The sequence below is a fragment of the Euleptes europaea genome, chromosome 6 (assembly GCF_029931775.1).
Source record: "Euleptes europaea isolate rEulEur1 chromosome 6, rEulEur1.hap1, whole genome shotgun sequence".
Lineage (NCBI taxonomy): Eukaryota > Metazoa > Chordata > Lepidosauria > Squamata > Sphaerodactylidae > Euleptes > Euleptes europaea.
The window spans coordinates 54,623,110-54,650,973 of NC_079317.1; the positions used below are offsets into that span (position 1 = coordinate 54,623,110).

A 27,864-nucleotide genomic window follows, 5' to 3' on the forward strand; every position below is an offset into this window, starting at 1 on the left:
CTGATATTAGACACTATCACAAAGGATGTTTTTCAAGCCTGGATGCCCTTACCTTGATTACATTTTCATATGAACGGAGAGGTTTCTGTGCTCGCTTGGTAAAATCAGAGTACTCCATGTGAAGGCCTACCTGTGTGAAACCCTGTTAGGTGGGACCACCCCCCCTCAAAAAAAGAACAGAGGGTGGTAGAATATTGCGTGAATCAGGTTTACGCATGTCCCTGCCTCACACCTTATCTTATGTGCAAGAAGGAGCGGGAAGCACATGCCTGCACATGAAGAGGATTGTTTGCCTGGTAAATGCATGAACCAATCTGTAGTTCCATCGATTTGGTTTTCTGATCCACATTATTTAAAAGTTTGCTAAAGCCCTTAAGTTACCTTTCTAAAAATGTCTCTGCATTTGCTATGCCCTGAAAGAACCTTAAAACAGGATAATTCTTCCAGCGTTAGATACTTTGATAGCATAAACTAGAATACATGGGATATACCATATTTCCATTTCAAAGTTATGAACAGTCCACTACAGTTTTGAGTGCACTTTGTATCTCTTATTATTCTTCTGCTTTCTTCTCAACCAAAGTATGCAAGGAAGAATTCCAGACAGCATTAAAAAGGTATTCACAGTGATGGCATTTAACAAACTAGAATCACAAGACCCCTTTCATGTTGTGGGTTTGCTTCCTTAAAGTAGAATCAGCAGCACTGCCTGAATCTCTCAAGCCGTTTTTGAGGATGTCATGTTAACACAATATTTTGAACTTTAATCCAAAGCTTATGGAATTTCACAGCACGTGCAACCAAAATACAATTCAAAAGCCCAAATTACCTAGATCATCAACACTCAGGTTCTTCATGAGCCACTGCACTATGTCAGCACCTAAAAAAATTAAAAAGGCATTGTAATACAAAGGACACATGAATGATAAGAACTAACAACAGCAGTGGTGGCTGAAACCCCCAAAGGGGAGGGGAGGGCGGCATGTTTCATCCAGCTGAGCCATTCTTGTCATCAAATGTCTCCATTCTGCCTTCCAAAGCACCTTCTTCCTGTGCCACCCCAGCTCTGTCTGTAGAAAGTGTTCCTATCAACCGTGATAACTAACTAGAGCCCTCCTGTTCAGAGGCAGTATATCCCTGAATACCAGATGGTAGGAGCAAACAGTAGGGAAATGTAGCTGCCCTCCTGCTATGTTTGTAATCTTACCAGAAGTGCTCAGCTGACCACTCTTGAAATGGATTGCCAGACTATTCAGAGACAAGAGAAGTGACTTTCCCAAGGCTGAAAAGTGTGTTCAGGGCAGAGGCAGGATCTGATCCCTGAGCACTAACCCTATTCTTCTTCTTCTGCCCCTGCGGCCCTGAATTTGCTGCTACAGCATTCATTTTTTATAAGGCAAACTGAAGGTGAGAGGCCCAAGATCACAAGCTGAGGTGGGGTCTGAGCCTCAAACATCACCCCTGATCAGCACTCCTTTGACCCAGCAGCTGTTGCAGTGCCCCTGCTCCGGACTGCTCCCTCCTCAGCCATCCCAGACCCTCCATGTTTGCAGAGACAAAAGGACAAATCCACCAAGCAATACTGCACTCAGTTCTTCTTCACAGGACACAACACATGATTCCATAATTATTATTTACAAAAAAGCAACCCCCCCCAAAAAAAACACCCAGTTGCCCTCACTGCAAAACCATTTGAAGTTTAAGATTTGTAAAGATTGGTCAACGAGCCCCAAAATAAACATTAGGATGCCATCCTTTCATTTCTTGCATTTTTAAAAAGCCACTGGTTTTCTATGAGCTGCCAAGAAACTGGAAGGCTTTTACAGAGGATACCCCAGCTTTTGCCAAAGCTGACAGATTATCTTTCTGCTGACTTTGCCAGACCATTAATTATCACCCGTCAAAAATGATTACTCACCCTTGGGATAATGACAAGCTGTTCCTCCCCCTGTTAATTACTGCCATCGCTAATGCTCATGTGTCTGACTAGCATTCATCAAGAAGACAGACATATCCTTGTCCCTACTCCCAGCCACCATTAATCCATCTCTCTCTCTCTTATATATATATGACGACATTAGCGTCTTCATATGGCATCCCTGTATTTATGGGTTGTTTTTAAAAACAGCCAGACAAGCACAATTTCTGCAATATGTCCAAGGTATTCCAACTGCCAAATTCCCCTGGGCACTAATTAAAGATGTAATTCTTCAGAGGTCCACAGCCTCCTTATCTCTTAGCCACCAGAGCAAATGATCTTCTGGGGCTGAACTTATCCACCATGACCCTTTTTAGTATCAGTATGTTCCCAGCGGGAGGGAAGTCAGCACGGTAGAGCTTGATCCTGTCAGATTTCGGACGCTAAGCAGGGTTGTTACTTGGAAGGGAGACTTCCAAGGAAAACCCTGTAGAGGAAGGCAACGGCAAACTACCTTGGCTGAATCACTTGCCTTGAAAGCCCCTTGCTGCAGTCACCATAAGTTGGCTGCGACCTGATGGCACTTTACACATACACATACGATCCCTGCCTCCCTGAACCTGCTCTTAAACATGCTAGCTGTGGTGCTTTTCTTAACCATTCAGGAAAGTAGCATTTACAGTGCTATCTTAAGCATAGTTACAACAGTAGCTGACACTGTACCCCGTCCCCAGTGGCAGGGGGAGGAAATGGTTGTCGCAGGGAACAGGGACAAGGAAAACGACTTGATTGTAAACAGGAAAATCTGAAGTATCCTACCCACACAGCATTAATCCAAGCTTTACTATGATCTTTCCCAAAACTTTGGAGCAAGGCAGGTTTGAGACAAATCAGAGAAAAGCCATGGAAACTCCAGGAGGTGTGTGAATGCATCATATTGCTTTGGAAAAGCAGCGGGGGGGGGGACCTGTTTTCCAACAGCACTGAACAAAGGGTCAGATAACATGTGTGGATATCACATATCTTTTTCGCTCTTGTTTGTTCAAGTTATTATAGCTAGTAGAAAAATCTTTTTATTTATTCATTTTTGTACGCCTTTCTTGTACAAACTCAAGGCAGATTTCAGACCATGGCAAAAAAACCCAGAATACTTAACGGAATTAAGGATACAATAAAACTGGATTATATGAACTAAAGAACAATGAAATAGAATCAGTATAATATCTTGCATAAACTTGATTTCACACTTAGAGAACAATGATCCAATAAACTAGATTTCATACTTACAGAAAACTGAAGTACAGATACGATGACACATCTAATAAACAATGCAGTATAAAGGGAGGAGGAGGAAAAATAGCTGCCTAAAATTTCACAGGCAATTAAATTAAGACCTTATTACCTAAACAGAACGTGCCCTTCCTGCAGAATTCCACTTCATTACATCTCTGTTCCTTTTATGAAAATGCCCTCTTCAGTGGTTCTGTCTACAGAGTGTGGGAGCCTTCCTTACCTTACCTCTTCAGGCAGCATGGAGCATAAGCATGCACAAAATCTGCTCTTTCCCACTTTACACTCTATATAGATTCACTTCTGTGCAAACGACAAAAGTGAATAAGAGATCTGCTTATTCCATTCTTTACTGGACCAGTGTTGCATTGCAACCAGGCAGTCTTTCCAGAAGCAATAGGTGGTTATATAACATTGACAGAACCATGAATCTGATTGGAGCCATAAGGATGGCCATTCGTCTAACAAAGTATCGCAGAGACAGGATAACAGCTCTATAATTCCACCTATTTCCTTTTTTATATATTAGGTCCCAATGTTCCTTGTAAATGGCACCTTGTGTTTTCTGAAGACAAGTGCTTGTCAGGATGACAAATGCCAAGGCAGTGAAGGGAAGAGAAAATGAAATGGAAAGATCAAGTCTGAGAGACGGCAAGAAATAACAGATTTAATAGACTTGAGCCACAACTGAAAGAGTTACTACTTTTGTGGTCCACCTAGTGCAATCCACCGCTTTTAGGAAGATGGGGTTATACTGCAAAGTCCACAAGTGATTGGCTGTAGTGCTTCTCCTGCCCTGTCTCTGCTGGCCTTGCTGCAAGCGGGTCTCCTTAGGCATTAGACTGGGGAGTAGAGGGGCTGCTTCACCTTGTTCCTCTCTTCCCTAGGCAACAACTCCCACAGCCCTGAGCTGAGCCTGGCCCTTCCTCCTCAGCCATTGTCAGGAGCCTGCTTATAAGCCACTTGCCCATTTGCATCTCCACTTGCCCTGGCTGTCTCCCAATCCTGGCTTGGGTCCCACTTTGGCTGTCATCTCAGCCAATCCCTAACGCGGGAGCCTGCTTGCCTCTACCTACCGTCCCACCTTTTCCCAACTCTGGCCTCTCCTCCTTGGCCAGACCCAGTTGCCCATGTGAGAGGATTACTGGTCCTCTGAGCCCATCCTAGCTTGTACCTGGCCCACCCTCTAGCTGCTCCTTGCAAGCCTCGCCCCATGTCTGGGCTTCCTGTCATCAGAGCCCTCACCTGCAGCCACATCTCCACCTCCTCCAGACCTGAGCCTGCCCTGCCAGTCCATCGTAAGAGCCACATTTTATAAATGCAATCATAGCCACATGTGGCCATTAGAGGGCACCCGAGAATACAAAGAATGTTCCACCAATTAATATATCCCCAGAGATTTCAATGTCGGGGGAGACCCCAGAAATATTGGGAGAAGGGCTTTTAAAAATGGACTTCTCCCAAGTTTTTCCTACATAAGAAAATAATAATTTTCTGGGGGGGGGGGAAGTATGGAATATGTTCTTTTTATGGTCAGCTGCATTCTGATGAACTGTCTGGTCATAGAACCCCTTGATTGACAGGGAGTTTGAATGGCATTCTAAGGATGGCAGTTAAAAAAATGACAGTTGGGAACAGACAGTTGAAAGAGAGCTGTTAACGGATGGAGTTGGAGACAGTGGAGTTAGCTGCAAGTTGTTTGTAGAGGATTCTCCTCTGGAGTGAGGGGAGTATGCTTTGGTTTAGAATCAAGAAGGAAACATAAAAGGAAACATAAAAGTTATAAAAGGAAATAGCTCTTGTGTTGAGAGGGTGATCCCTAGGTGTGTAATGGGAAATAGCTCTAGTGAAAAGAGTGATCCCATGCCAGTTTGAAGAGCAAAGCTGGGAAATTGGGTATATGTTCCTAATTCCTCCTTCTTAAGAACTACTATTTGAAGAAACTTATGTTTATGAAACAAAGCAGTGACTGCCAAGAGAAATCAATCCTGTTGTTCTGTTACAAGCCATATTCCTGTTGCAATACTTTATTAACCTGCCCTTTAATTTCCCCTCAAAGGAGACAAATAAAATCATTTTAAGCCTGTTGTGTGCCAAATATTTTGACCTTTATATAAATGAAAATAAAGCATCTGTCATAGTTCTCTTTTGGAATTAGTGATACGGTAATTCCTATGTACACTGTAGACATATATAACATATGTTTTTGTTCAGTTTTGTCCATAATTAATTTGCTATAATGTATATAACTGAACTGAAGAGTTCAATATTTTCAATTTTATACAGCTTGGTTCAATACACAAATATGTTGCTATCCCTATTATTACTTTGAATAACACACTTTTCTTTTAAAATTTTTTATCATAAAGGTATACAAATTTACAAAAACACAACTATGTAAATAAATACAACTAGGGATGTGCACTCAAATATATGTGACATGAATATTTTACCCGAGCTGAAAACACATTAGAGAATTCCCTAGCAAAGCCGGTTAATCCAATCCTGAATACACCTGATAACATTCTGGTTTATTCAGGATATCTGAATAGCAGCAGTTAAAGGTCTCTAAGGTTGTTTTCCCCCTGCCTTTGAAGGTTTCTTAGGCCACAGGGGTGGGGGAGGCAGCTGTCACAGGCAAAAAGGATGCATGTTAGGGGGAGCTGTACTCTTTGCCCAATCAAAACAGTTGTCTCATAGGCTAGTTTTGTTTCAAATTATTCTGACCATGGGCAAAGAGCATAAAAGCAGGCCAGTATTAATGTTCAGAGAAAAATGGGAAAGAGATCTGTCTGTCACTATGTCAACATAACAATCGTGCAAGCTGCATAAAATAAAGTACACCTTACGAAAAATATAGGTCACGAAATAATATGCTCTCACATCCAGCATCTAGACCAATTAGTTCTTCAGCAGCCCATTCCTGAAGGGGGGGAAGCACCTTTGGAGCCCATGTGACCCCGTGCTGGTGCAAGTGCCACCTTATAATGGAATAAGGTGGCACCTACGCTGGCGCGGGGACAAACACCCCAGCGTCCAGGCACCACCGGCCCCCGCTGCCAGCACAGCCACGCCGGCAGTGTAGGGGGGCATTCCTGGGGCGGAGCTGCCTTTAGGCAGCTTCCACAGCCCTTTCGCCCTGGGAACACCCCCTTGAGCAGTGGTGGGGCTGGTCACTTTTTTGGGGTGGGGCATTTCCCTCTTTCAGTGGGGCATTTCACTTTTTCTGTAATTTTATTTTTTAAATGCTTTTTTAGGCTCTGCAGTAGCCAAGAAGCCTCTGAGGATCTACTCCCCCCTTCAGGATTGAGCTCTAAGAATTGTTCTTTAAACTATCTGTCCCCAGATATCTCTGGGATCTATCAGATAAAGTTGTTTGCAACCCTTACCTTTGATAGTACAAATGAATTAATTGTGAGTTCTGTTCTTTGAGCTCTCACTAGCAAGTCATGCAGAGAACCTTCAGGGAGTTACTATCTCTTATTGAAAAAAGAAACAATTCTCTTTATTAGACAAAACATTAGAAAATACAAGCATGTGAAAATTAACCCTATAGCAACTTCAAAAACAAGTGCCAATAAAGTCAAATCTCCTAAGATTTGTCAACCATATTTGAATAAGTAGAATTTTAAAGCAAACGAGATTTCAGATTATCTAAAACTGTTTTAGGAATTTTTCTATAAACCCAAGTCACACATGCAAACAGAAATCTAACCTAATATGTTCTGAGTGTTCAATCCAGAGAAATCTGATTTGCTTATCACATCATCTGCAGTTATATAGAAAAACAGCAATCTTATGCTAAATCTTCCGAATTTAAACATGAGATCATTAGCTAGATCAAAGCTTCTTAAACTGTGGGTCGCAACCCCATATGTGGTCGCGTAACTGAATGTGGGGGTTGCGAAACAAGCACATCCATCTCATTAGTATGCAAATTTGTTTTCATCTTTAATAAATGGTAAAATTATACGTGTATCAAAGAGTTGTTTTAAAATAAATTTCTGTATTATTTATTGTAAGTAAATGTTTGATTTGTATACCTATTTTATGTACTTATATACCCAGCGTCACGTAAAAATTTCTCAGGCGAAAAGGGGTCGCAAGTGGAAAAAGTTTAAGAAGCCCTGATCTAGATAAATTATTGGCTCTTAACTATTGATGAGATAATTGAACAGGTGTATCTAAAATACATCTGTTATGTATTCATCTTTTTAAACAAGGCCAAACTTAACTGTTAATCTCAATTAAAAACGATAAATCTAATATTTCGGTAACCGTTTTAATTAACTGTCAAAGAGAAAAGAAAAACCTTATGCAATCAGATTGACCAACAGAAGAACCTTATATGAGCTCACCACTACACAAAAACATGATAAATCAGAAAGAAAACCTGTGATTTAATCAAAATCCTGCTACATGTGGGGTTTAAAGAAAACAGGACTAAACTGCTATATAGACTAGCATAAATATTGAAGACATGATAAGAAGTCTGGCATGTTCTTGCATATCTGGTGGAATTGTTTGGAGGTTCAAGTTTACTAAGACAAAATATTTAAATGTATAAGCAAGATTCTGAGTAAACTGATAAATAAAAACTGAAGGCTGGTTCTTTTAGAAATTTTATCTTCATCAGTACCATATAAATACAGAATACTGGGGTAAGTATGTTAGCAGCAGCTACAATTTTAATTGCTAAATTTTGGGTGAGGGATGTTTCCAAATATGAATGAATGGCTTCAGAAAATATGTTATATGATATTTATGAATAAATTAAGTATTCATGAGAAAGAAACCTATAGGCAAGAAATGTTTATAGAACCACTGTATTTATTTATTAGTTACTGGAATCAACACTTTATTTTATTTACTACAAACTTCGTGTTTTTAATTTTCAACTTTTATTTTTGTCTTACCTCTCAGATGGCAAAAACAAAAATGCATGTGCTAGGGAAGCATCAGATGAATCAGTTTGCAGCTGTGGTAAGTGCTTCAATCAAGCTGCCATTGTGTAAGCTCCTGACCCTTCGAACCAGAAATCACCACAGAGTCGTATAGAATCCAAGCAGATGGCTTTTACTGGTCAAAAAGGCAATACAGTGCATACAGGGAACTATGGCAGCTATGAGAGTCTTACTAGCCGAACGATAATATAAGGCAGTGAATGGCGGGAGATTATACAACATCAGCATACACAGACAGAGGCAACTTTCCCAGGAGCAGTATTCCCAGGCCTTGGTATGTGTGGTCGGCCTTGAGGCTAGACAGTACAGTACCGACACAGAAACAATACTGAAACTGAGATAGCAGCCTGACATCCTGCTCCCCTTAAGGCCCCCTCCCAGTCGGCAAGGGGGATGGTCTGTCCGGGTAGGCAGTGTGAAAGGCATCAATTAGTTTGGGGGCGGAGACATCTCGTGCACGAACCCACTCATCGTAGGCAGGGGGGAAGTGCTTCCAACGGACCAAGTACTGTAGGTTGCCATGGTGAACACGGGAGTCAAGGATTTTGGAGACCTCGAAGTGCTCTTCCCCCCCCACCATAATGGGCTGTTCGGGGGGCTGATCGGGATGCCATTGTGGAGAGGCCGTATGGGGCTTCAGGAGGCTAATGTGGAAAACGGGATGCACACGCCTCAGAGTTTTCGGGAGAGCTAATTCCACCGTGACAGGATTTATGATCCGTGTGATTGGGAAAGGGCCAATGAATTTAGCATTGAGTTTAAGGCACGGACGGGTGGAACGTAGGTTTTTGGTGGAAAGATAGACCAATTTACCCACTCGCAGTTCGCCCCCGGGGAACGATGCTTATCAGCTTGTGCTTTGTATTTGCGCTTGGCTCGGTCGAGATTGCTAACGAGCCAAGGCCAAGTGGTACGGAGGGTGTGTGCCCAGGAAGCAACGTCAGGATCTCCCTCCCCCTCCACATTATTTTCGGGCGTAACAGGACCGAAATCCTGTCCATACACTGCATAGAATGGGCTAAAACCTGTAGATTGATGTACAGCATTATTGTAGGCATATTCTGCAAAAGGTAACAGTTCTACCCAGTTATCTTGGTGGTAGTTTACATAACAGCGTAAATAACACTCGAGGACAGCATTTACACGTTCAGTTTGACCATCGGTTTGAGGATGGTATGCAGTAGACAATCCTTGTTCAACCCCCACCAACTTGAGGAATGCTTTCCAAAACTTGGAAACAAAGCCACTGCCGCGGTCACAGATTATTTTGCGCGGAAACGAATGTAATTTGAAGATATGTGTAACGAAGAGGCGGGCCATTTTTTGAGCAGAGGGGATCCCTGCGCATGGAACTAAATGGATTTGCTTGGAAAACAAATCAGTAACAACCCATAACACAGTTTTTCCCCCGCTGAGAGGGAGATCAGTCATAAAGTCCATAGCAATCACTTCCCATGGTCTGGTGGGTGTTTCTAGAGGTTGCAGTAGCCCCGGGGGTTTGCCTTGTGATCGCTTCACTGTGGCGCAAACAGGGCAGCTGCGAATAAAAGAGTCAACGTCGGAACGCATGCCCCCCCCACCAAAATTGTCTGCGCAATAAGTGGAGAGTTTTTAGGAATCCAAAGTGTCCAGCTGTTTTTACTCCATGAGCTAAGTGTAAGACTTCTTTTCGAAGTGCCTTGGGCACATACAATTTAGAGTCTTTGTACCATGAGCCTCCTTGTTCTATTACCCCAGGGGGTAGGGTGTGAGTGGAGCGTTCGGAGAGGCAGTGGTTCCGAAGGGTATTTAAAAAGGATTCGGAGATGGGAACCTTGGCGGGAACCCCCCCCCGGCTATAGTAGTCTGAGGACCCGCTATGGGGGTAGTGCTTACGTGCGGTGGTGCGCAGATTGTAGGCGGTAGGGCAGCCGGGGGGGTTGGAGGAGTGGAACCGTCGGTTCGTTGTTGTTGCGAGGGCGGTTGGGTAGTCGCTCGGGTTGGAGGTGCTGGAGAACTGGATCTGGGGTGCTGTTGCTGAGATCGGGTTTGCACGGCCAGTACAGGAAGGGTTCCCCTTTGCGTAGGGGTGAACAGAGAGTCAGTTGGTCTCTCGAGTTTTACCGGGTATTGTGGCAACCGGGAGAGGGCATCTGCGAGAATGTTTTGTTTCCCGGGAACATGTTTTAGGACGAAACGAAACTGAGCGAAGAATTCAGCCCAACGTTGTTGTTTTGCTGATAGTTTGTGGGACCCCGTGAGGGCAGCTAGATTCTTGTGATCGGTCCAAACCTCGAAGGGGATATTGGACCCCTCTAAGAATTGTCTCCATAGAGTCAGGGCATGGTGAACGGCCGCTGCCTCTTTTTCCCAAATGGGCCAGTTCAATTGTGCGTGCGCAAATTTTCTCGAAAAGTAAGCGCACGGGTGAAGGAGGCCATCCGGACCTTTTTGGAGGAGGGCCCCTCCCATAGCTACATCGGAGGCATCGACTTGCACAATAAACATTTGGTTTGGGTCCGGGTGCTGTAGTACGGGTTCGGATGTGAAGAGGCGTTTGAGAGCCACAAACGCGGCTTGGCATTGATCAGTCCACAGGATTTTTGCGGAGGGTAAGGTAGCTGTGTTTGCTTTCCCTTTGGTTTTTAGTAGATCAGTAATGGGTAGGGCCACTTGTGCAAAGTTAGGAATGAATCCTCGATAAAAGTTTGCAAATCCCAAAAACTGTTGCACTTGCTTGCGGTTGGTGGGAGGATTCCAATCGAGTACGGCTTGGACTTTGACAGGGTCCATGCGAAGACCTTGGTGGGAGATTATGTATCCTAGAAATGTGAGCTGGCTTTGATGAAACTCGCATTTAGCTAGTTTTGCAAAGAGTTGGTGGTCGCGCAGGCGCTGCAGAACTTCTCGGACTAGAGTTACATGCTCTTCCATGGTTTTTGAATAAATAAGAATGTCGTCTAAGTAAACCACCACCCCGCGATACAGCAAGTCATGAAGGATTTCGTTGATGAGTTGCATAAAGACCCCCGGGGCCCCTTTCAATCCGAACGGCATCACGAGGAATTCATACATACCGAAACAGCTAGAGAAGGCAGTGAGGTGTTCATCTCCTTCGCGGATGCGGACTCGGTAGTAGGCTTCCACCAAGTCCAACTTGGAGAACACCCGGCCCTCCTGTAATTGTCCCAAAATATCAGATATTAATGGGATAGGATAGGCGTTGGTTTGGGTAACCGCATTGAGTTTTCTGAAGTCAATGCATAAACGAAGGTCGCCCTCTTTTTTCCGGACAAAAAACGCGGGGGCCGAGTTTGGGGCATTCGATGGGCGAATGAACCCTCTGGCGAGGTTTTTGTCAAGGAAGTCCCGGAGAACAGTGCGCTCGGAAGCGCTCATAGGGTAAATCTTACTTTTGGTTAAGGTGCAGTCCTTGACCACCTCAATTGTACAGTCGGAGGCCCGGTGGGGGGGTAAGGTATCACATTCTTTAAGGTCGAAGACATCCGCAAAGTCTCGATACACATTAGGTAGGATTGGAAGTGCTGGGACATCGGAGGCCAGTGCTGGTACGGGCGGATATAATAATGCAAAGTTCTGCCGGTGCTGATTGCACATGGGGCTGGCGAAGGAGATAGTGTTTGTTTCCCAGTTAATACTGGGACTATGTCCTTTAATCCAGTTAATACCCAAGACCACTTCAAAACGGATAGGGGCTATAGTGAAGTCTATTTGCTCCCAGTGGGAGCCAATTCCCATTGCTACCCCTACGGTGCGGTGATCAACTGGACCCCCCTGGAAATGGCTCCCGTCCATTTGGGCAAATTGGACGGGGGCGGGTAGAGCCTCAGATTCGGCTCTGAGTGCAGCAAAAGTGGCTTCGCTTATGAGAGTGCGACAGCAACCGGAGTCGATTAGTGCTTTGACGGGTAGTTGTGGGCCACCGTTAGTGTGTTGTAAAACTGCATCTACGTAGACGGTGGAGTCCACTTCTTTGATTTTGGTAGGAGCATTCGGTTTAACAGGAGGATCCTGAGAGGTCTGTGGAGACGCTCCATTCACCACAGACCGGAGCCGTTTTTTGATAAGTCGAGGGGAGATTCCAGGTTTAGGGCTAGAGAATTCCAAGGATTTTCCTCATCCGAAGAGGGAAAGTTGTCCCCCAATGGGGCACTTGTAATCCGAGACCCGGCGGGGTCGTTGGTAGTAGGCAGGGAGGCTGGGTCTCCAGCATGGAGTGCAGAGGGTGTGGGTCTTCCCGGAGCTGTGCTGCGGGTGGCCGCGGTGCCTCTGCGTGGTGGACGACCTCTGACGCGGGTCGTCGTGCTGGGACGAAATAGTTCATGGCGGTGCGGGCAAACAGCTGCAAAGTGGCCCATTTCTCCGCAAGTAAGACAGGCACCCCTCTGAAATCGGACTTCACGTTCCTGGGGCGGACGTGGAGGATTTCGTGGGACGGGCGGTGGTGCCTTGGATTGCGGCTTTTGGGTGCCTTTTTCCTTGTGCTTTTGACGGACTAGGGAAATAAAGCGTCGGCGGCTTTCCACTTCCTCGGCCAATAGAATCCAGTCTTCAAGGGTATCGGGATCGCCCCGCATGTATGACCAGTTCAGAACGTCAGGGTGCAAGGCTTCCCTGAAATGATGAATTAGAGTGGTTTCGGGCCAGCCTACAATTTTGCTTGCCAGTCGTTGAAATTCATCGGCAAATTCTCGAACTGTAGCAGAGCCTTGTTTGAGTTGTAAGAGTTCCGTTTTGGCTCTTTCCCCCAGGAAGGGGTCTTCAAACCTCCTTCTTAGAGCAGTCATGAAGTTGTTGAGGGAACGAATAGCTCGAGAGCGGGTGTCAAACTGGAGGACCATCCAGTCAGCTGCTTTACCTGTCAGAAGGGAAGCTACATAACGCACCCGGCTATCTTCCGTGGGGAAAAGTTGTCCTTGTTCTCGCATATAACTGTCCACTTGATGCAAGAAACAAGGCAAAGTCTCGAGAGATCCGTCGTACGTAGTCCTCAATTTAAGTTGCTTCCAAGGGCCGGGCGCAGGTTGGGCCGGTTGCACGGGTGGTCCGGGCGGAGGAACAACGGGAGCTCCGGGAGGCAAGGGTGGAGCAGGCACATTAGCGGGTGGTTGGGGTGGCTGGATGGGCACCCCCTGACCCGGTATCGGAACAGGCTGTGCTTGGGCTATCAGGGTTTGTTGTAATTGCCTGTTATCCTGAAGCATGCATTCCATGAGTTCTTGGAGTTGATCAACACGGTCGGAGAGCTCCCGATTCTGGGCTCGTAAGAGGTGAACCTCCTCACTTGGGCCACCAGTGAGATGAGGCTTACTGGTCCGGAAGCTCGTGGCCCATTGAGAGCTATCTCCATAAAGATCCTCGTCTTCAGACTCTCCTGAGTCTGGACGTCGGTCAGCCAAACGGCGTGCGCGTTGGGTCGCGCGCGACGGGACAAACGCCGGGGAAAAAGACAGACCTGATAGCCCTTGTACAGTGCCCTTGGGGCGCGTATCCGTTCTCGCCCGATCCCTCACCCTTGCTGCTGCCGCCTTGGCTGCGTCAGCAGCCTCTCTCTCTCTGGCGACCTTAGCCGCTTCGGCGGCATCCTTATCCGCAAGAACTTTGGCGTTCTCAAGTCTTAGGGCAGCCTCCACCGTAATGCGCGGTAAAAGTTCTGTTTCCAGGAGTGAGAGTATGGGGTCGGACTCCCCGCCTAGCAAGGGTTGTATTCGAACCGCCAGTGCAGGTGCATCGGCTCCAAAAGTCGAGGTCAAAGCCTGCGCCAAGGTGGCGACCGGGGTGTCCTTTGTACATTCCACAAGGAGAAGAGCAGTGTGAATAGCGATTCGCTTGGCTTCAGCCTGACAGCTGGCCGCATCCGGGATCAGGGAAAAACCCTCCGGCGGGGCTCCTGCCATGATAGAACTAGAGGAAAGAGTCTCTCGAGAAATAAGATTATCCAAAAGTCCAGTTAGTACTTGTAAATCTTCAGTTGCCAACCGGGCATCGTCCAGTAATTGATCCAAGACCTGAAGATCTAAACGAGTATCAGTATCCTCCGACGTCAACATCCAGAGAGTCCCTTTAAGAGATTGTCACTGCTCCTGTACCAGTTCCCTCAAGCGGCAAACCTCTAGGGTAGTTCTGAAGAGTTCAGCGACTATGTCCTGTAACAGGGTGGGGTCCTTCCGAGAGGAATCCAGGATAGTAGGTCACTCGGAGAGCTTCTCAGCTCCCATCCAAGCGGCAGGCGAACCCCCCTGGGCTCCAGCCTGACTAGTAGTATAATGAAGGAGATGAAAGATAGCTGCCATAATGTAAGCTCCTGACCCTTCGAACCAGAAATCACCACAGAGTCGTATAGAATCCAAGCAGATGGCTTTTACTGGTCAAAAAGGCAATACAGTGCATACAGGGAACTATGGCAGCTATGAGAGTCTTACTAGCCGAACGATAATATAAGGCAGTGAATGGCGGGAGATTATACAACATCAGCATACACAGACAGAGGCAACTTTCCCAGGAGCAGTATTCCCAGGCCTTGGTATGTGTGGTCGGCCTTGAGGCTAGACAGTACAGTACCGACACAGAAACAATACTGAAACCGAGATAGCAGCCTGACACATTGTCAATTTTCACTCTGTCTGGGAATTCAGTGTTTGGGGGAGCATCTTCTGATGCAGATGCTCAAAATCTAGGTATGACTGAGGAATCTAGGTATGATATGGCTTCCCATCCTTGTCCAGGTGATGATTTGGTAGGGTAACAGTAGAAAAGGGAAGAGGGGCTTAACCCCCTCCCCACCAGAAGCTTTCCCAAAGCATCTCCTTCCCTACAAGCCACTTTTCCCTGCTATGACACTTTTTATTTATGGCTCACATCCAGGAAAATACGGGTCCAAAGATGACAACCAAATTGCAAGGCCAAGGAAATAGAGGACTCTTTCTCACAAGTTATTCCCTTAAACCTATTACTGAAATTATTGCTGTAAACAGAACAAAGTCTCCTGGCTTTACCCCAGGTTTCATGAAGATTTTAGACTGCTAGAGATCTAGGTAAGGGTTGCTGTTCTTCCACTGCTCTCATCTTCAGAAACCCATGTCTAATGCATTACCTCCCAATCTCTCCCTCCCCAAGCCAGCTCCTATTCATTTTTTGGGGGGTGGTGGTGGCTGTATATGGGAAATGGCATTAATGCCTTCCCACCCACAGAATTAAGTCCTGGAGTGGGATGGGTAAGGGAGAAATATCTCCTGTGTAGTTTTCCAGCTGTTTCATTGCTGATCTTTGGTTTGACCTCAAGATAGAACGTGGAGAGTTTACAAGCACTGATATTGTTTGTTCTTTTTAATTACTCTAGCAGACAAGGGATCTCTTCAGTCCGTGTTTTGCTATAACATCTGAAAATGTTTCATACAACTGTCCTGTAATATGTATGTAAATAACTGCTCATGTCTGCATGAAAAATCCCATCACTTGCATCTGAAAGTGCAGTAATTGCTTCACTCTCTCTATCAGCATGTGGTAATTGTTTCATTCGCTGCCAGCAAGATATGGGGGGGTGGGAGTGGAGAGAGAGAGAGAGAGAGAGAGAGAGAGAGAGAGAGGGAGGAGCACTGGATGTGTCAGTAATGAGAACTCTCTATGTCATGCATGTTGGATCTTGACTGCATAGTAGCAGTTCTTTCTGCCGTCAATCGAGATGAATTTGGTACATTTATATGAGTGTCCTCCTTGTATTATAATAAAAGAACAGACAGGTTTTGACCACATGTCTGGGCAAGGAGAAAGAACAGGAACTTTGTAGTCCGGTCAGTGAAGGATCTCGCTGCAACCTGGAAGCAATGTTTCACGTGGCAGCAAACATTCCTGCACAGTTTCCATAAGTCACTTGTATATAATTGATGTACATTTATATGACTGGTTGCATGATAAAGCCTTCCAAGTCTGGCTCCTGAGTGACCATGGAAGGGCAATGAAGCCATGAGTGAGCAGCCCCCCTCTTTTTTTACAGAACAATAGATCTTTCCAAACACAGCAACTGCACACACACACACACACACACACACACAAAGTGGGACAAACCCTCAGTTTTGTAAAAACTGCTACCTTTGAAATGTCATAATACAATTAGCCAATTTCTTGGCTTTGTTTTCTTTTCGTGTGTGTGTGTGTGTGTGTGTGTGTGTGTGTGTGCAAATTCCAAGGAAGAAATTGGCTCCTGATCCATTCTCCCATGTTTCATACTGGCATCGGCTTATTCATTGGCAGCTGTATTGTTTCTACCCCAATGGAAGAGAATCGTATCAGTCTTTTTCCATGGGAGAAAGAATCTTTTTTTATCTTGATCCTTGACAGAATTTTTGTCGACATCAGAGTCTCAGGAAGCCCTTAACTGCTATGTAGAGGGCTTGAGCCTCACTGCACCAGAAACATTAATTAGAGAGTCGGGAGGGAAAGAGTATGAAATCTTTTCATGTTCTCCTTCAGATCTGCCAGAAACTGAATCTGAAGTTTCAACCTGCAAATTAAATGCCCAGTTCTGTAACTTTAGTTTTTGAGTGCTCAAGTGCTAAAAGGCTCTCCTTCAACAAAAAGGGCTTCCATCTGCAGACTCTGGCTGATTGGTTGGGATGCCTGACAGGTAGCTAAAGGTTAAGGCGCCAAGGGTTTAAGCATACCCACCTCCACTATCCTTGTTAGAGAGCTGGGTTTGATCATTTAGGTTTGGATAAATGGTCCATTTGCTGGAGAGGTAAATGCAGGGACTGGGTTGTAGAGGCCTAATAAATTCACTCCAATTTCTTCCCCTTCTAGCTAAAGTTCTTTCCAATGTTTCAAAGTGTTAGAATTCTTATCTCAAATATGGCCACAACAAACTTGTTATGTATGTGTGGCTGAAAGACAATGGCTTTCTTAAGGGGTTTAGGGCAGGAGCCACAGGTGGCAGAGTCCACACCATGCCTGAATAAGACTCGGAGAAACCAATGAGGCCTGAAGCTCAGGAATGCTCACTGTGACATGCTCAGAATGGCAGTTGCTTCAGGGTGGGAACCACATGCCAACTATAAGTTCCACCAGGCATAGGGTTGCCAGGTCCCTCTTTGCCACTGGCGGGAGGTTTTTGGGGCAGAGCCTGAGGAGGACGGGGTTTGAGGAGGGGAGGGACTGCAATGCCATAGAGTCCAATTGCCAAAGCAGCCATTTTATCCAGGCGAACTGATCTCTATCGGCTGGAGATCAGTTGTAATAGCAGATCTCCAGCTACTACCTGGACATTGGCAACCCTAACCAGGCAACAGCCTTGCCTACTTCCTGAAACATATGGTGGATACCACAGTGGGGAATGATGCCCAAATGAACCAGAGGTATCATGTCAAAGAGCTACAGAGGGCTCCCAAGCCACAGAGCAAGTATCAGTGCCCTAGTGATAGGAAGTGAACCATGAACTTTGCAGTTCAAGGGAACAAGCTGTGTGTTTCTTACACAGTCTGTAAGAAAAGGTGGGAGGAGGGAACAATTTTCCCAGTCAGGATTCTATAAGCTTTCAGGGGCTTAAGCAAGCTAATTACGCCTAGGAAAATGCCAAGGAGTTGATGAAAACTCTATGGTAAAACCACAGAGTTTCTGGAGATTCTTAGAGAGGTGTGACATTTCTGGGTTTTCCTGAAAGGGATGTCAAGCTGTTGCCAACAGCCATTTTTAACAAAATTCTGTTCACATGTTGGCTGCTGGAGTGCTGATGGGCAAGGACTGCCCCCAGAGGGCACATGGCAACGGTGATTACCCCCTCCCTGCTTCTAAATCACTCCCAATTAAACATTCTGGATCTTATTCAATCCTTTGTTTTTGGTTAATTTAAAAAGTCAGTGTTTTATCTGCATTCCTGGAGAGTTACCTCCAATGCTGAGGTTCCCACTTTGTGGGTGGTGTAGTTTTGCTTCTTTCATAGGGCCAGACACTTTACTATTAGATACAGGGTTGGGGACTCACATTGAATCATGGGAGGAATAAAGTATTTTGCAATCTTCCTGCCTCGATGATCTCACCTCAAAGACCTATAACCTCTCTAAGGATTCGGTCATCTAATTTTGCTTCCTTTAAAATTTTTTTTAACTTTTAACTGACACTGCTGCTTTCAACATTCAATGCTCCTGGAGTACGTTCGGTCCTCATTATGCTAGTTTTTGATTCCTCTCTCCCTTTCTTTTGTTTAATTTACAAAGTCATATTTTACTGCACACCTGCTTTAAAAATCAAATTGGAGGAAGGGGGAGAAAGATTAATTAATATACACACTGTAGATGTTGCATATGCTTCTGTTAAAATAGTCCAATGTGATTTCGACATATGCTAGGAATTTCAATGGCAGACTATCCGTGTCTAATATATAAAAGCAGCAGTTCTCAGACCCACTATGCTAGATGAGTCACATCTACTTTATCAGGGCTATCCTAGAGTAATTGAATGATTGCACACTTACAGGGGCTTTTCATTTAGGAAAACTCTAATTTTAAATAAATTGGATTTGTTCATTCTGACAGGTTTAACATCAACATTTTACAAAGCTTCTTGCAGGTCAAGTGAAACCTGATGTGAGCAAGAGTATTTTTTTGCCAAGTCACTGAAACAATTGCAGAGATTCAGTTTATTAATGTCAAGGCTTATTTTTGCTCAAAATGGTTTCTCAAGGCTTTCACGTAAAAGTAAAATGAAAATACATTTTCTTAAAAGCATGAAATCACTTACAGTTAGGTTGAATGATTTGCTAAACAGCATTTTGTACCCTGCTTTCACTGCAAAACAAAGTTGATTTCTTAAAAATGCATATACTGCAACTTGCCTCTGAAGAACCCTCAGAAAGGTCTGCAGTCTGTTAACAGGGAGGCCTTTCAAAAATGTTTGCAAGGTTTGACTTGTTCAAAATATAGTGGTCAGGGTCTTAATTTTGGAGACCGTTTTTTGAAAGGTATATCAGCCATTTATACATCCCAACATGCGAAAATTTTGGTGAATGAATCAATGTCGGAAAATTGTCAAATTAAGAAAGAAACTAGACAAGGCTGTCCTTTGTCTCCGTTATTATTTTTGTTGGTGTTGGAAACACTATGTTGTAAACTAAGGAGTATGGAGGACATTCGTGGTCTAAAAATTAAAAAACATGAATTTAAATTGAGAGCATTCGCGGATGACCTCCTGTTAATTCTGGAAAACCCAACACAATCAATGAAGTTACTACAAGAGACTCTGGACGACTTTGGGGAAATATCGGGATTTAAAGTCAATCAAGAAAAAACAAAGACAATATTCAAAAATTTATCAGAAATAGAACAACAGGAATTCAGTACGTTTACAGGTTGGGAGAAGGCCAATAAAGTTAAATACTTGGGAATCTGGATCTCAGCGAAGAGCAAAGAATTGTTAACCAACAACTATCTTAAATTATGGGGTAAAATAAAAACTGATATGATTATTTGGTCAAATAAAAAGTTGTCACTATTGGGACGTATTTCAACAATTCAAATGAATGTGTTACCAAGGATGCTCTTCTTATTCCAAAACTTGCCTATAATATCACATGTTAAATACTTTGATACTTGGAGGAAAGACATTTTAAATTTCATCTGGCAAGGGAAAAAACCGAGGATTGCTTATAGATATCTGGTGGACCTTAAAGTTAGAGGAGGCTTAGCACTACCAAACTTTCAACTTTACGCTGAAGCGGTAGCCTTAACATGGCTAAAAGACTGGATAACCTTATCAAATACACGTTTATTGGAGCTTGAAGGCTTTAATAATATTAGTGGATGGCATGGCTATTTATGGTATGATAAAATTAAGATACAAGCATCATTTAGGAATCATATAATCAGGTCCTCTCTACTGCGCATCTGGATGAAATACAAACATATTTTGGAACCAACAACTCCGATGTGGATTTCACCGCAAGAAATGCTAACACTTCGACCACTTAGACCGGACAAATTCATAATCTACCAGGAATTAATTAATTGGGAGGGGAAAAATGTTCATTAAAGGAATTTCAATTTCTCAAACAGGATTTACAATGGTTGCAATATTGTCAGATTAAATCAGTTTTTGTACAAGATATGAAAAATGGATTTTCTAAAGAAAAGTCCCCTTTCCACAAGATGTTACTAGAGAACAATCTGAAATTGATCTCTAAAATGTACAATCTACTCTTAACATTATATTGTGAGCAGGAGACAATTAAACCAACTATGATTGATTGGGCTCAAAATATTGGACATGATATTCCTTTAAACAAATGGGAAAGACTTTGGTCAAAAGACTTGAAAGGAATAAATGCGCAATCAATTCGAGAAAATATTTATAAAATGATGTATAGATGGCATTTAACACCTAAGAAGATGGCAAAGATATATAAAGTGACATCCCCCAAATGTTGGAAATGCAATAAGGAAATTGGTTCCTTTCACCATATGTGGTGGACTTGTGATAAAGCTAAAGACTTTTGGGATATGATATACAATGAACTGAGACTAATAGTACAAAAAAATATACCCAAAACACCAGAAATGATGCTATTAAGTATGATACCTGACGACTTGTTAATACAAAGAACTTTTTTGATTTATGCTACAACAGCTGCGAGACTGCTTTATGCAGCAAAATGGAAGGGGGCAGAAATTCCCGAGAAAAAAGACTGGATTGGGAAAATGTTCGAATTGGTGGAAATGGCAAAACTTACAGCCATTTTAAATGAAAAAGACAAAGTTCGATTCTTAGGGGAATGGGAGGATTGGATGAAATACTGTGAATATGAATTAAAACTGGGGAAAATGGAAGAATACTTATTAATCTGATCTAGAAGATACAATTAATAGTAAGAGTTATAATCATTTAGATTAATAGAAAATGTTCTATGAAAGTTAAATGAATTTATAACAGTTAAGATCAGACCAATTACGATGGGATGAATATTTTATTAAGAGGCGGAGAGAGGTGATGGGGAAGTCATAAATTTTCCTCTAATTTGTTTTTTTTGTTATGAATTCAAGAAATTATAACAACATAGAGTTAGAATTTTGATTTTGAATTTCATATTGCTTTTATTGTTGTTTACTATCATGGAAAATTTGTATTATAAAAACCAATAAAATTATTATATATATAAAAAAAATATAGTGGTCAGGGTCTTAATCTGGACTTGCATGATGAACACATCAGTCCAGAGTTATGGCAACATCACTGGCCTTGTTCGGGCTGCCAGGTCCCTTTTCGCCACCAGCGGGAGGTTTTTGGGGCGGAGCCTGAGGAGGGCGGGGTTTGGGGAGGGACTTCGATGCCATAAGACCAGTTGCAAAAGCAGCCATTTTCTCCAGGTAAACTGATTTATATTGGGGAGATCAGTTGTAATAGCAGGAGATCTCCATCTAGTACCTGGAGGTTGGCAACCCTAGTATGGAAGTATGAAGGGCATTGTTTCTACCACTGCTTGATGGTATGCCAATAAAGGTTGAAATTGAAATTGTAATAGCAGGAGATCTCCAGCTAGTACCTGGAGGGTATGCTACAATAACAATTACACCTGTGCCGTATTTAACTATGTTGAAGAAAATGGCGGCACGAGGGCTCAAATACACAGCCACACTGGAAATTTAACAAAAGTGATATATTATGCTGAACTGCATTACCTCATGCATAAACAGTACAGAACAGAAATGAAAATAAATATGCTCGGCACAAAAGAGAAACAACAACGAAAATGGGGCAGAATGCTCCCAATGTGACCAATAACAATCAAAATGCACGGGGTGTTCCCGTCATCAAAGTCCAAGTCACAAGTTCAAAAAGTCCGTGGTGACTAACTGAAGTCCAAAGGAAGAAACAAAGGAGAACGTGTGGCTAGTCGTTGGTGCACGTTTCATAGGCTTTCTTCAGCTCCAAAATTATAAGGCAACTAAAGCTTTTAATCCAATTTTGGTAATAAGCAAGTTGTCCCGAAGACCGTCAGCTGTGAAGTGAATGATTAAAAAATAAAATACCAATGACATATATACACAATCATGAACATGATATAGAAATTGAGCTTACCCAAGAATCATCATCTAGTGTCACATTGTCTTAGAATCTGCGGTAAAGGTAAGTGTAGGGAGGGGTTTAAATCTGGAATCCACTTAACATGTAGAAACTTTTAAAGGGACATCACCTAGAAGGAAATCGATGAATGAAAGAGTGCCATCCTGAGGGAAGGAGTATTTCAAATGAAACATGACAGGTCAAACTCGTTATTCAGACCCTTAGGGATAAGGGTTTGGAAAGCGTAAATTAAGCGGGATTCCTGTTGGAGTAATATTTTCTTGGCGTCCTGTGTGCAATAAGGTTAAACCTTATTTTATGCTTAATTTACGCTTGGACTTTGATGACGGGAACACCCCGTGCATTTTGATTGTTATTGGTCACATTGGGAGCATTCTGCCCCATTTTCGTTGTTGTTTCTCTTTTGTGCCGAGCATATTTATTTTCATTTCTGTTCTGTACTGTTTATGCATGAGGTAATGCAGTTCAGCATAATATATCACTTTTGTTAAATTTCCAGTGTGGCTGTGTATTTGAGCCCTCGTGCCGCCAGTACCTGGAGGGTGGCAACCCTAGGCCTTGTATATGCTTCCACACACCGTTCAAAGTGTGTTTTTAACTTTTAGAGAGCAATTCTAAGCAGGTCTGCTCAGAATCCAACTGAGGTCTATTCAGTGGGGTTTACTTCCAGGAAGTGTCCTTAGGATTGCACTGCTGAAGTTCCTCATTGTTTGATACCACTTCCATTTCTGTGACCCTGCCTGGAAACTGAGATCAGCTGGTGGGTAGGGATGCCACTTACCTACTTCCAGCGGGAGGGTTTTTAGTGATCCTGCCTGCTGCTGCTCAAATCAGCAGTGGGAGGAAATGGAGAGGCAGAAAAAGTTTTGTACATAAATAATATTGTGTGATTTATAGTTGTAAGCCTGGGTTGCTGTGTTTTGTTCCATTGTAACTATCATTGGCAACCTTAGTTTCACCTTTTTGTTGTAAGATTCCTAGAGCAGCACTTCTGTTTTTTTCCCCAGCTGGAAATGACATGGCAGCATTGTGCAATGCCATTTCCACCTCTTTGCCCAACTGAACCCACCCACCAGTTGCCAGTGACTGGCTGACAACTCTAGTTGGTGGAACCCCTGCTTCCTGAGACTGTATTTTCAAAGGTGAGGTTAGCCAGGGTGGGATATTTTTGTTGCTGCCCCCAGGCTGTGGAATTCTTTGCCTTGTAAAGTTTATTCCAATTTCCTGTTAAAACCTATTTGTTCCAAAAGAGCCTTTGGACCTGGGTGAATTCTGCTTTTTTTGCCCTGATATTTTTGCTCTTGCTGCTGTCACTGTGTTTTTAATGTTTATTGATGTAGATGTTTTATGAATGACATGGTTTTTGCTTATATTACAATTATTCTATTTTATGTAAGCTGTCTTGAATATTTAATAAGTGGAGGGGTGAGATATAAATATTGTAGATAAATAAAACCACAGCCATCAGTAAAATAATTTATATGTTCAACAACTTACAGAGCAATCCTATGCCTATCTGCTCAGCAGTAAATTGATATGACAAGGATTACAGTCTTAATCTACAACAAAAAGTAATATGTGCAGCAGTGATTTACAAATCTGAACTCTCACCCACAAAAGCTCGCCATAATAAACACTAGCTTGACAACCTTACTAAAATATCACAGACCTTGCAGTTACACACTTCCACGGGGAGGGAGTTCTATGTCCTGGGTGTTATGATGGAGAAGGCTCTGCTCCTCATCTCCACCAGTCTGACTAGACAGGGTACAAAGCAAGGCCTCTTCTGATTCACTGATTACCTTAGTAAGTGAGGAGGCGCGTATGTAAGAAGCACTCTCAGAAGTAACCCGGGTCTAGGTCATTTCAGGCTTTGAAAGATTAAAACCACCACTTTAATTTATGACTGTAAATAAATGATAACAACTCAGTGGTTTGGAAGCCACACGTGGCTCTTTGACAGGCCATTTGTGGCTCTTCTGAGCACCTTTTCCTTATGTTGCACCTGCACCATATTTTAGGAAAGTGGGCAAGGCCCTTGGCTGTTGGGGCTTGTGGTTAATAGTTGGTTCCCACATTGAAAAGAGTACCACTGGAGGAATGGGTAGGCTACAAGGAAGCCCCCCTGAGGAGCAGGCCTCCTGCCAGGAATAGAAGTAAAGGTGGCTCTTTTGATTGACGGTAATTGTAAATGTGGCTCTGTGTGAGTTTCAGAGTGAGAACCACTGCTGTAAATAGACAAGGAGCCAATGTCAAGCTAGATAGGGCAGGCTGGTGTAATTTGTTAGTGTCATAACTAGTGTTGCATTGGCCACTCCATTCAGTAGTGCCAACAATAGTCATTATTTCCTCCCACAAACTGATGGCAGTGAAAAATATGTTAACTGATAAGCTGATATGGACTATCATTGCTGCTAAAGGGTGTGAACCAAGTGCCCCTGAGATGCTGGCAGAATTGCTGGGTCTTGGCTCTGCACCTGACCACCAGTGGCCCTCTGAGGGCAGCAGTGCACTGGGAAATGTCTCTGTAAGATAAATGTACAGTCTGCCCCAACAACACCTATGAGAAAAAGAACTATACCTGCTGACTTCCAAGAATGTTTTGTATAGGAACAACGCTCGAGATTTCCCAGAAAGTAAATACCTCAGGACTTATTCACAAACTGAAAAGAAAGCTATAACAACCCTTGAAGCACCACTCTAAAAACAGACTGGCCAAACTCCATCACAAAGCAAAGAAATTAATTTATTTCATCAAACATAAGCACTCTTATATCTGTCCTAAATTGTTGCCAGCATAGGCTGGCAACCAGCAAGACTCACCTGTGGGGCGGGGGGGGGGCTTGCTGACAACTTATTGACATAACTGGTGACATATTGTCACATCTGGTGATGATGTTGGGCCAAAACACTATGGTTTAACCAGTGTTTTGACCAAATCCTAGACCGTCACCGGTGACGCAGTGACATCATTTCCAACTGTGTTGGAAGTGACATCATCATGACAGCATGCTACTGCTTGCCCCTCATCCTCCCTGTTTTTCTCCCACTGCCCAGCTGAGTGGTGATGAGAAGGGCTGGTGCTGGACAGAAAGTCTCCTGCTAAAGCAGGAGACCTGGTAACCCTAGCTATAGACAGTATGTGCTTCAATACATATGGAGAAATTGTATGTTTATATAAAAGTTTACGCATACAGAAAGACTGGGAGCCACGTCTATGGATTGTTCATGCATTACTAATTCAACATGTAAATTATGACCACTCTTAATTTAAAACCATGAGATAAAAAAACACTTAGTCACACAGATTCAAACATTCACAAGTACCGAAACATACACTATCTCACCATTATATGTACAACTATATGTGACTATGCACTAACAAACAAGAATCAGGTGCAAGAACGTACCTACAGTCCTCATCTGTGTTGGATGCTACATCTTACCAACGAAAAAGAGGGTACAAAAGTAAATGCTCTGGACTGTCCCTTCCTCCATATGCAGCCCTCATTTCCATTATCAAATGTTATATAACCAGCATCCCACATATGCTACCATCTAAATCCACCTCTGCTGCAGAAGTATGAATCAACCCTGCCTCAGGCAAGAAACTTACTCCTGGCAATCTCTGCTGATCATGCACCATAAAAGTTCTCATAAAAAGCAAAAGCTGCACGGCTCTTTGTTTTATCCGTTCATTCCTCCCCCGCATCCAAGCTTCCATCCCTTGTCCTTCTCACATGCCTTTGCATCCTGCTAAGCTTCTTCTCAGGTAAAGCCCTTTTGAAACTAGCTAGGAGTCTTATTATATGGAACACATGCTACAGCGAAAATTCTGATGAAAGTAACTTCTTGTCAAATATTCATAGGCCATCAGCTTGACTGGGATGTTTCTTCATTATATATCCCTGGTCAGTGACTAAATTTTAGCAGGGGTCAAATTTCCAACATTCGCCTTAATGGCAAAGCCTCCCTGTATATCAGAGGAAGGCAAGGGCAAACCATCTCTGCTTCTCACTTGCCATGAAAGCTCCTTGCTTGGGTCACCATAAGTCGGCTGCGACTCGGCAGCACTTTACACAAACTCTCCCTGTATATGATATGATATAAATTCTTCTTCTTCTTCTTTTTTTGCAGATGATGTCTCTTTTCAGAAACAGTCTGTCTCCTTGGCCACCAGGTGGCACTGTTGTACAGAAAATAGCAAAAACAACCATGGGTCTGTGAACCATCCATTATTGCTTATTTTAAAAAAGAAATTCAATATAAGGCTACGGGCATATTGCCAGCATCCAGAGTGGACGCACTGATTTTGAATTATCAGTCATTAACAATTTGGAATGCTGCTTAACCTTTCATCTTGAGCAAAGCTGATCTGAAATTGATCAAATGTCTATTTACAGTAATCCGTAGAGAAAAGTCATTTTGGAGGGAGAAGAGCAGCAGACATTTAGCTGCAAAGATTGAACATTCAGACTCGCTCAAAGGCTGTTACAGACATGAGATCACAAAATAGGCAACTGAACAGAAAATTAATCCAGGAAAAGAATAATGTGCTGAAAGGGCTCTAACAGCTCGGGTGAAAAACGCTGGTCAGCTCAGCTAGGGATGCCAACCTCCAGGTGGGACCTGGGGATCCCCTGGAATTAGAGCTCATCTCCAGACTACAGAGATCAGTTCCCCTGTAGAAAATGGAAGCTCTGGAGGGTGGACTCTATGGCACTGTACCACACTGAAGCCCCTATCCTCCCCAGGATCCATCCCCAAATCTCCAAGAGGTTCCCAACCCCGATCTGGCAACCCTACCCCCATCCCCCGCTGGTGGCTAAGGAGGACCTGGTAACCCTAAGCTCAGCTGTTAGTCCCCCCCCCCCATTTTTGTATTCTTCTATACATTGCCCCTTGGTTAAGAATCCTGCAGAATAGGTATTACAAGGTATTTCCCACAAGGACTTGCAAGGGACATCTTATTTCCTCTGAATCCCCTCCCCCACTATTTTCTCTTCCCTTCCCTGACACCCCCTATTGCCTCTCCCCTTTTTCTGCTTTCTTCTCTTATCCCCATCTGTTCCCCCTGTCCAGCTGAGTTGTGTGGTGACCGCTAGGCTGGGGCCTATTGCATAGGCCAGGCTGGGCCAAGTGGTGTGATTAGTGAGTCTCCAGTGGTTGCCATTGGGCCTTTCTCCAGAAAGTCCTTTCCATCAGGGGACACAACAGCGGAAGGGGTCAATACCCTTTCCAGGCCTGGTTTAGCTTCCAAGTCCAGCTCTGCTCCCCTTCATGGCTTTGCTTTACAGAAACTGAGGCTTGGAAAATGTAGCAATGTTGTTGTTGTTGACTAGCAATCTCCAAAATGGTGACTGAGAACTCAATGAGCATTCTTAAAGTTACAAGAGTTGTTTCTAATATTTTGGACAGTTTCAATTCCCCAATGTATTTTTTCACATTTCAGATTTGTCTGCAAACTTAGCACTTTCTTTATATTTGTAATGAAATCCCCTATCTGCCCCTTGCTCCATTTTGTGGCTCTATTAATCCACAAACTATAGTCTAGTTTGGAATTAGATATATGACAATGTGAATGCAAATAATCATTACTCTTAAAGAATCTTGCATACTACAGCCAAA

At 43.5% G+C, this 27,864-nt stretch overlaps 1 protein-coding gene across 1 annotated transcript in view; it reads right to left on the minus strand.

Annotated features, from left to right (window-relative positions):
• RGS6 (regulator of G protein signaling 6) overlaps positions 1 to 27,864 on the minus strand; it is a 242,709-nt gene that overhangs the window by 56,539 nt on the left and 158,306 nt on the right. The window contains exon 3 of the mRNA XM_056852259.1: positions 830 to 880. Within this exon, the coding sequence (XP_056708237.1) occupies positions 830 to 880 (51 nt within the window). The remainder of the gene's footprint in view (positions 1 to 829; positions 881 to 27,864) is intronic.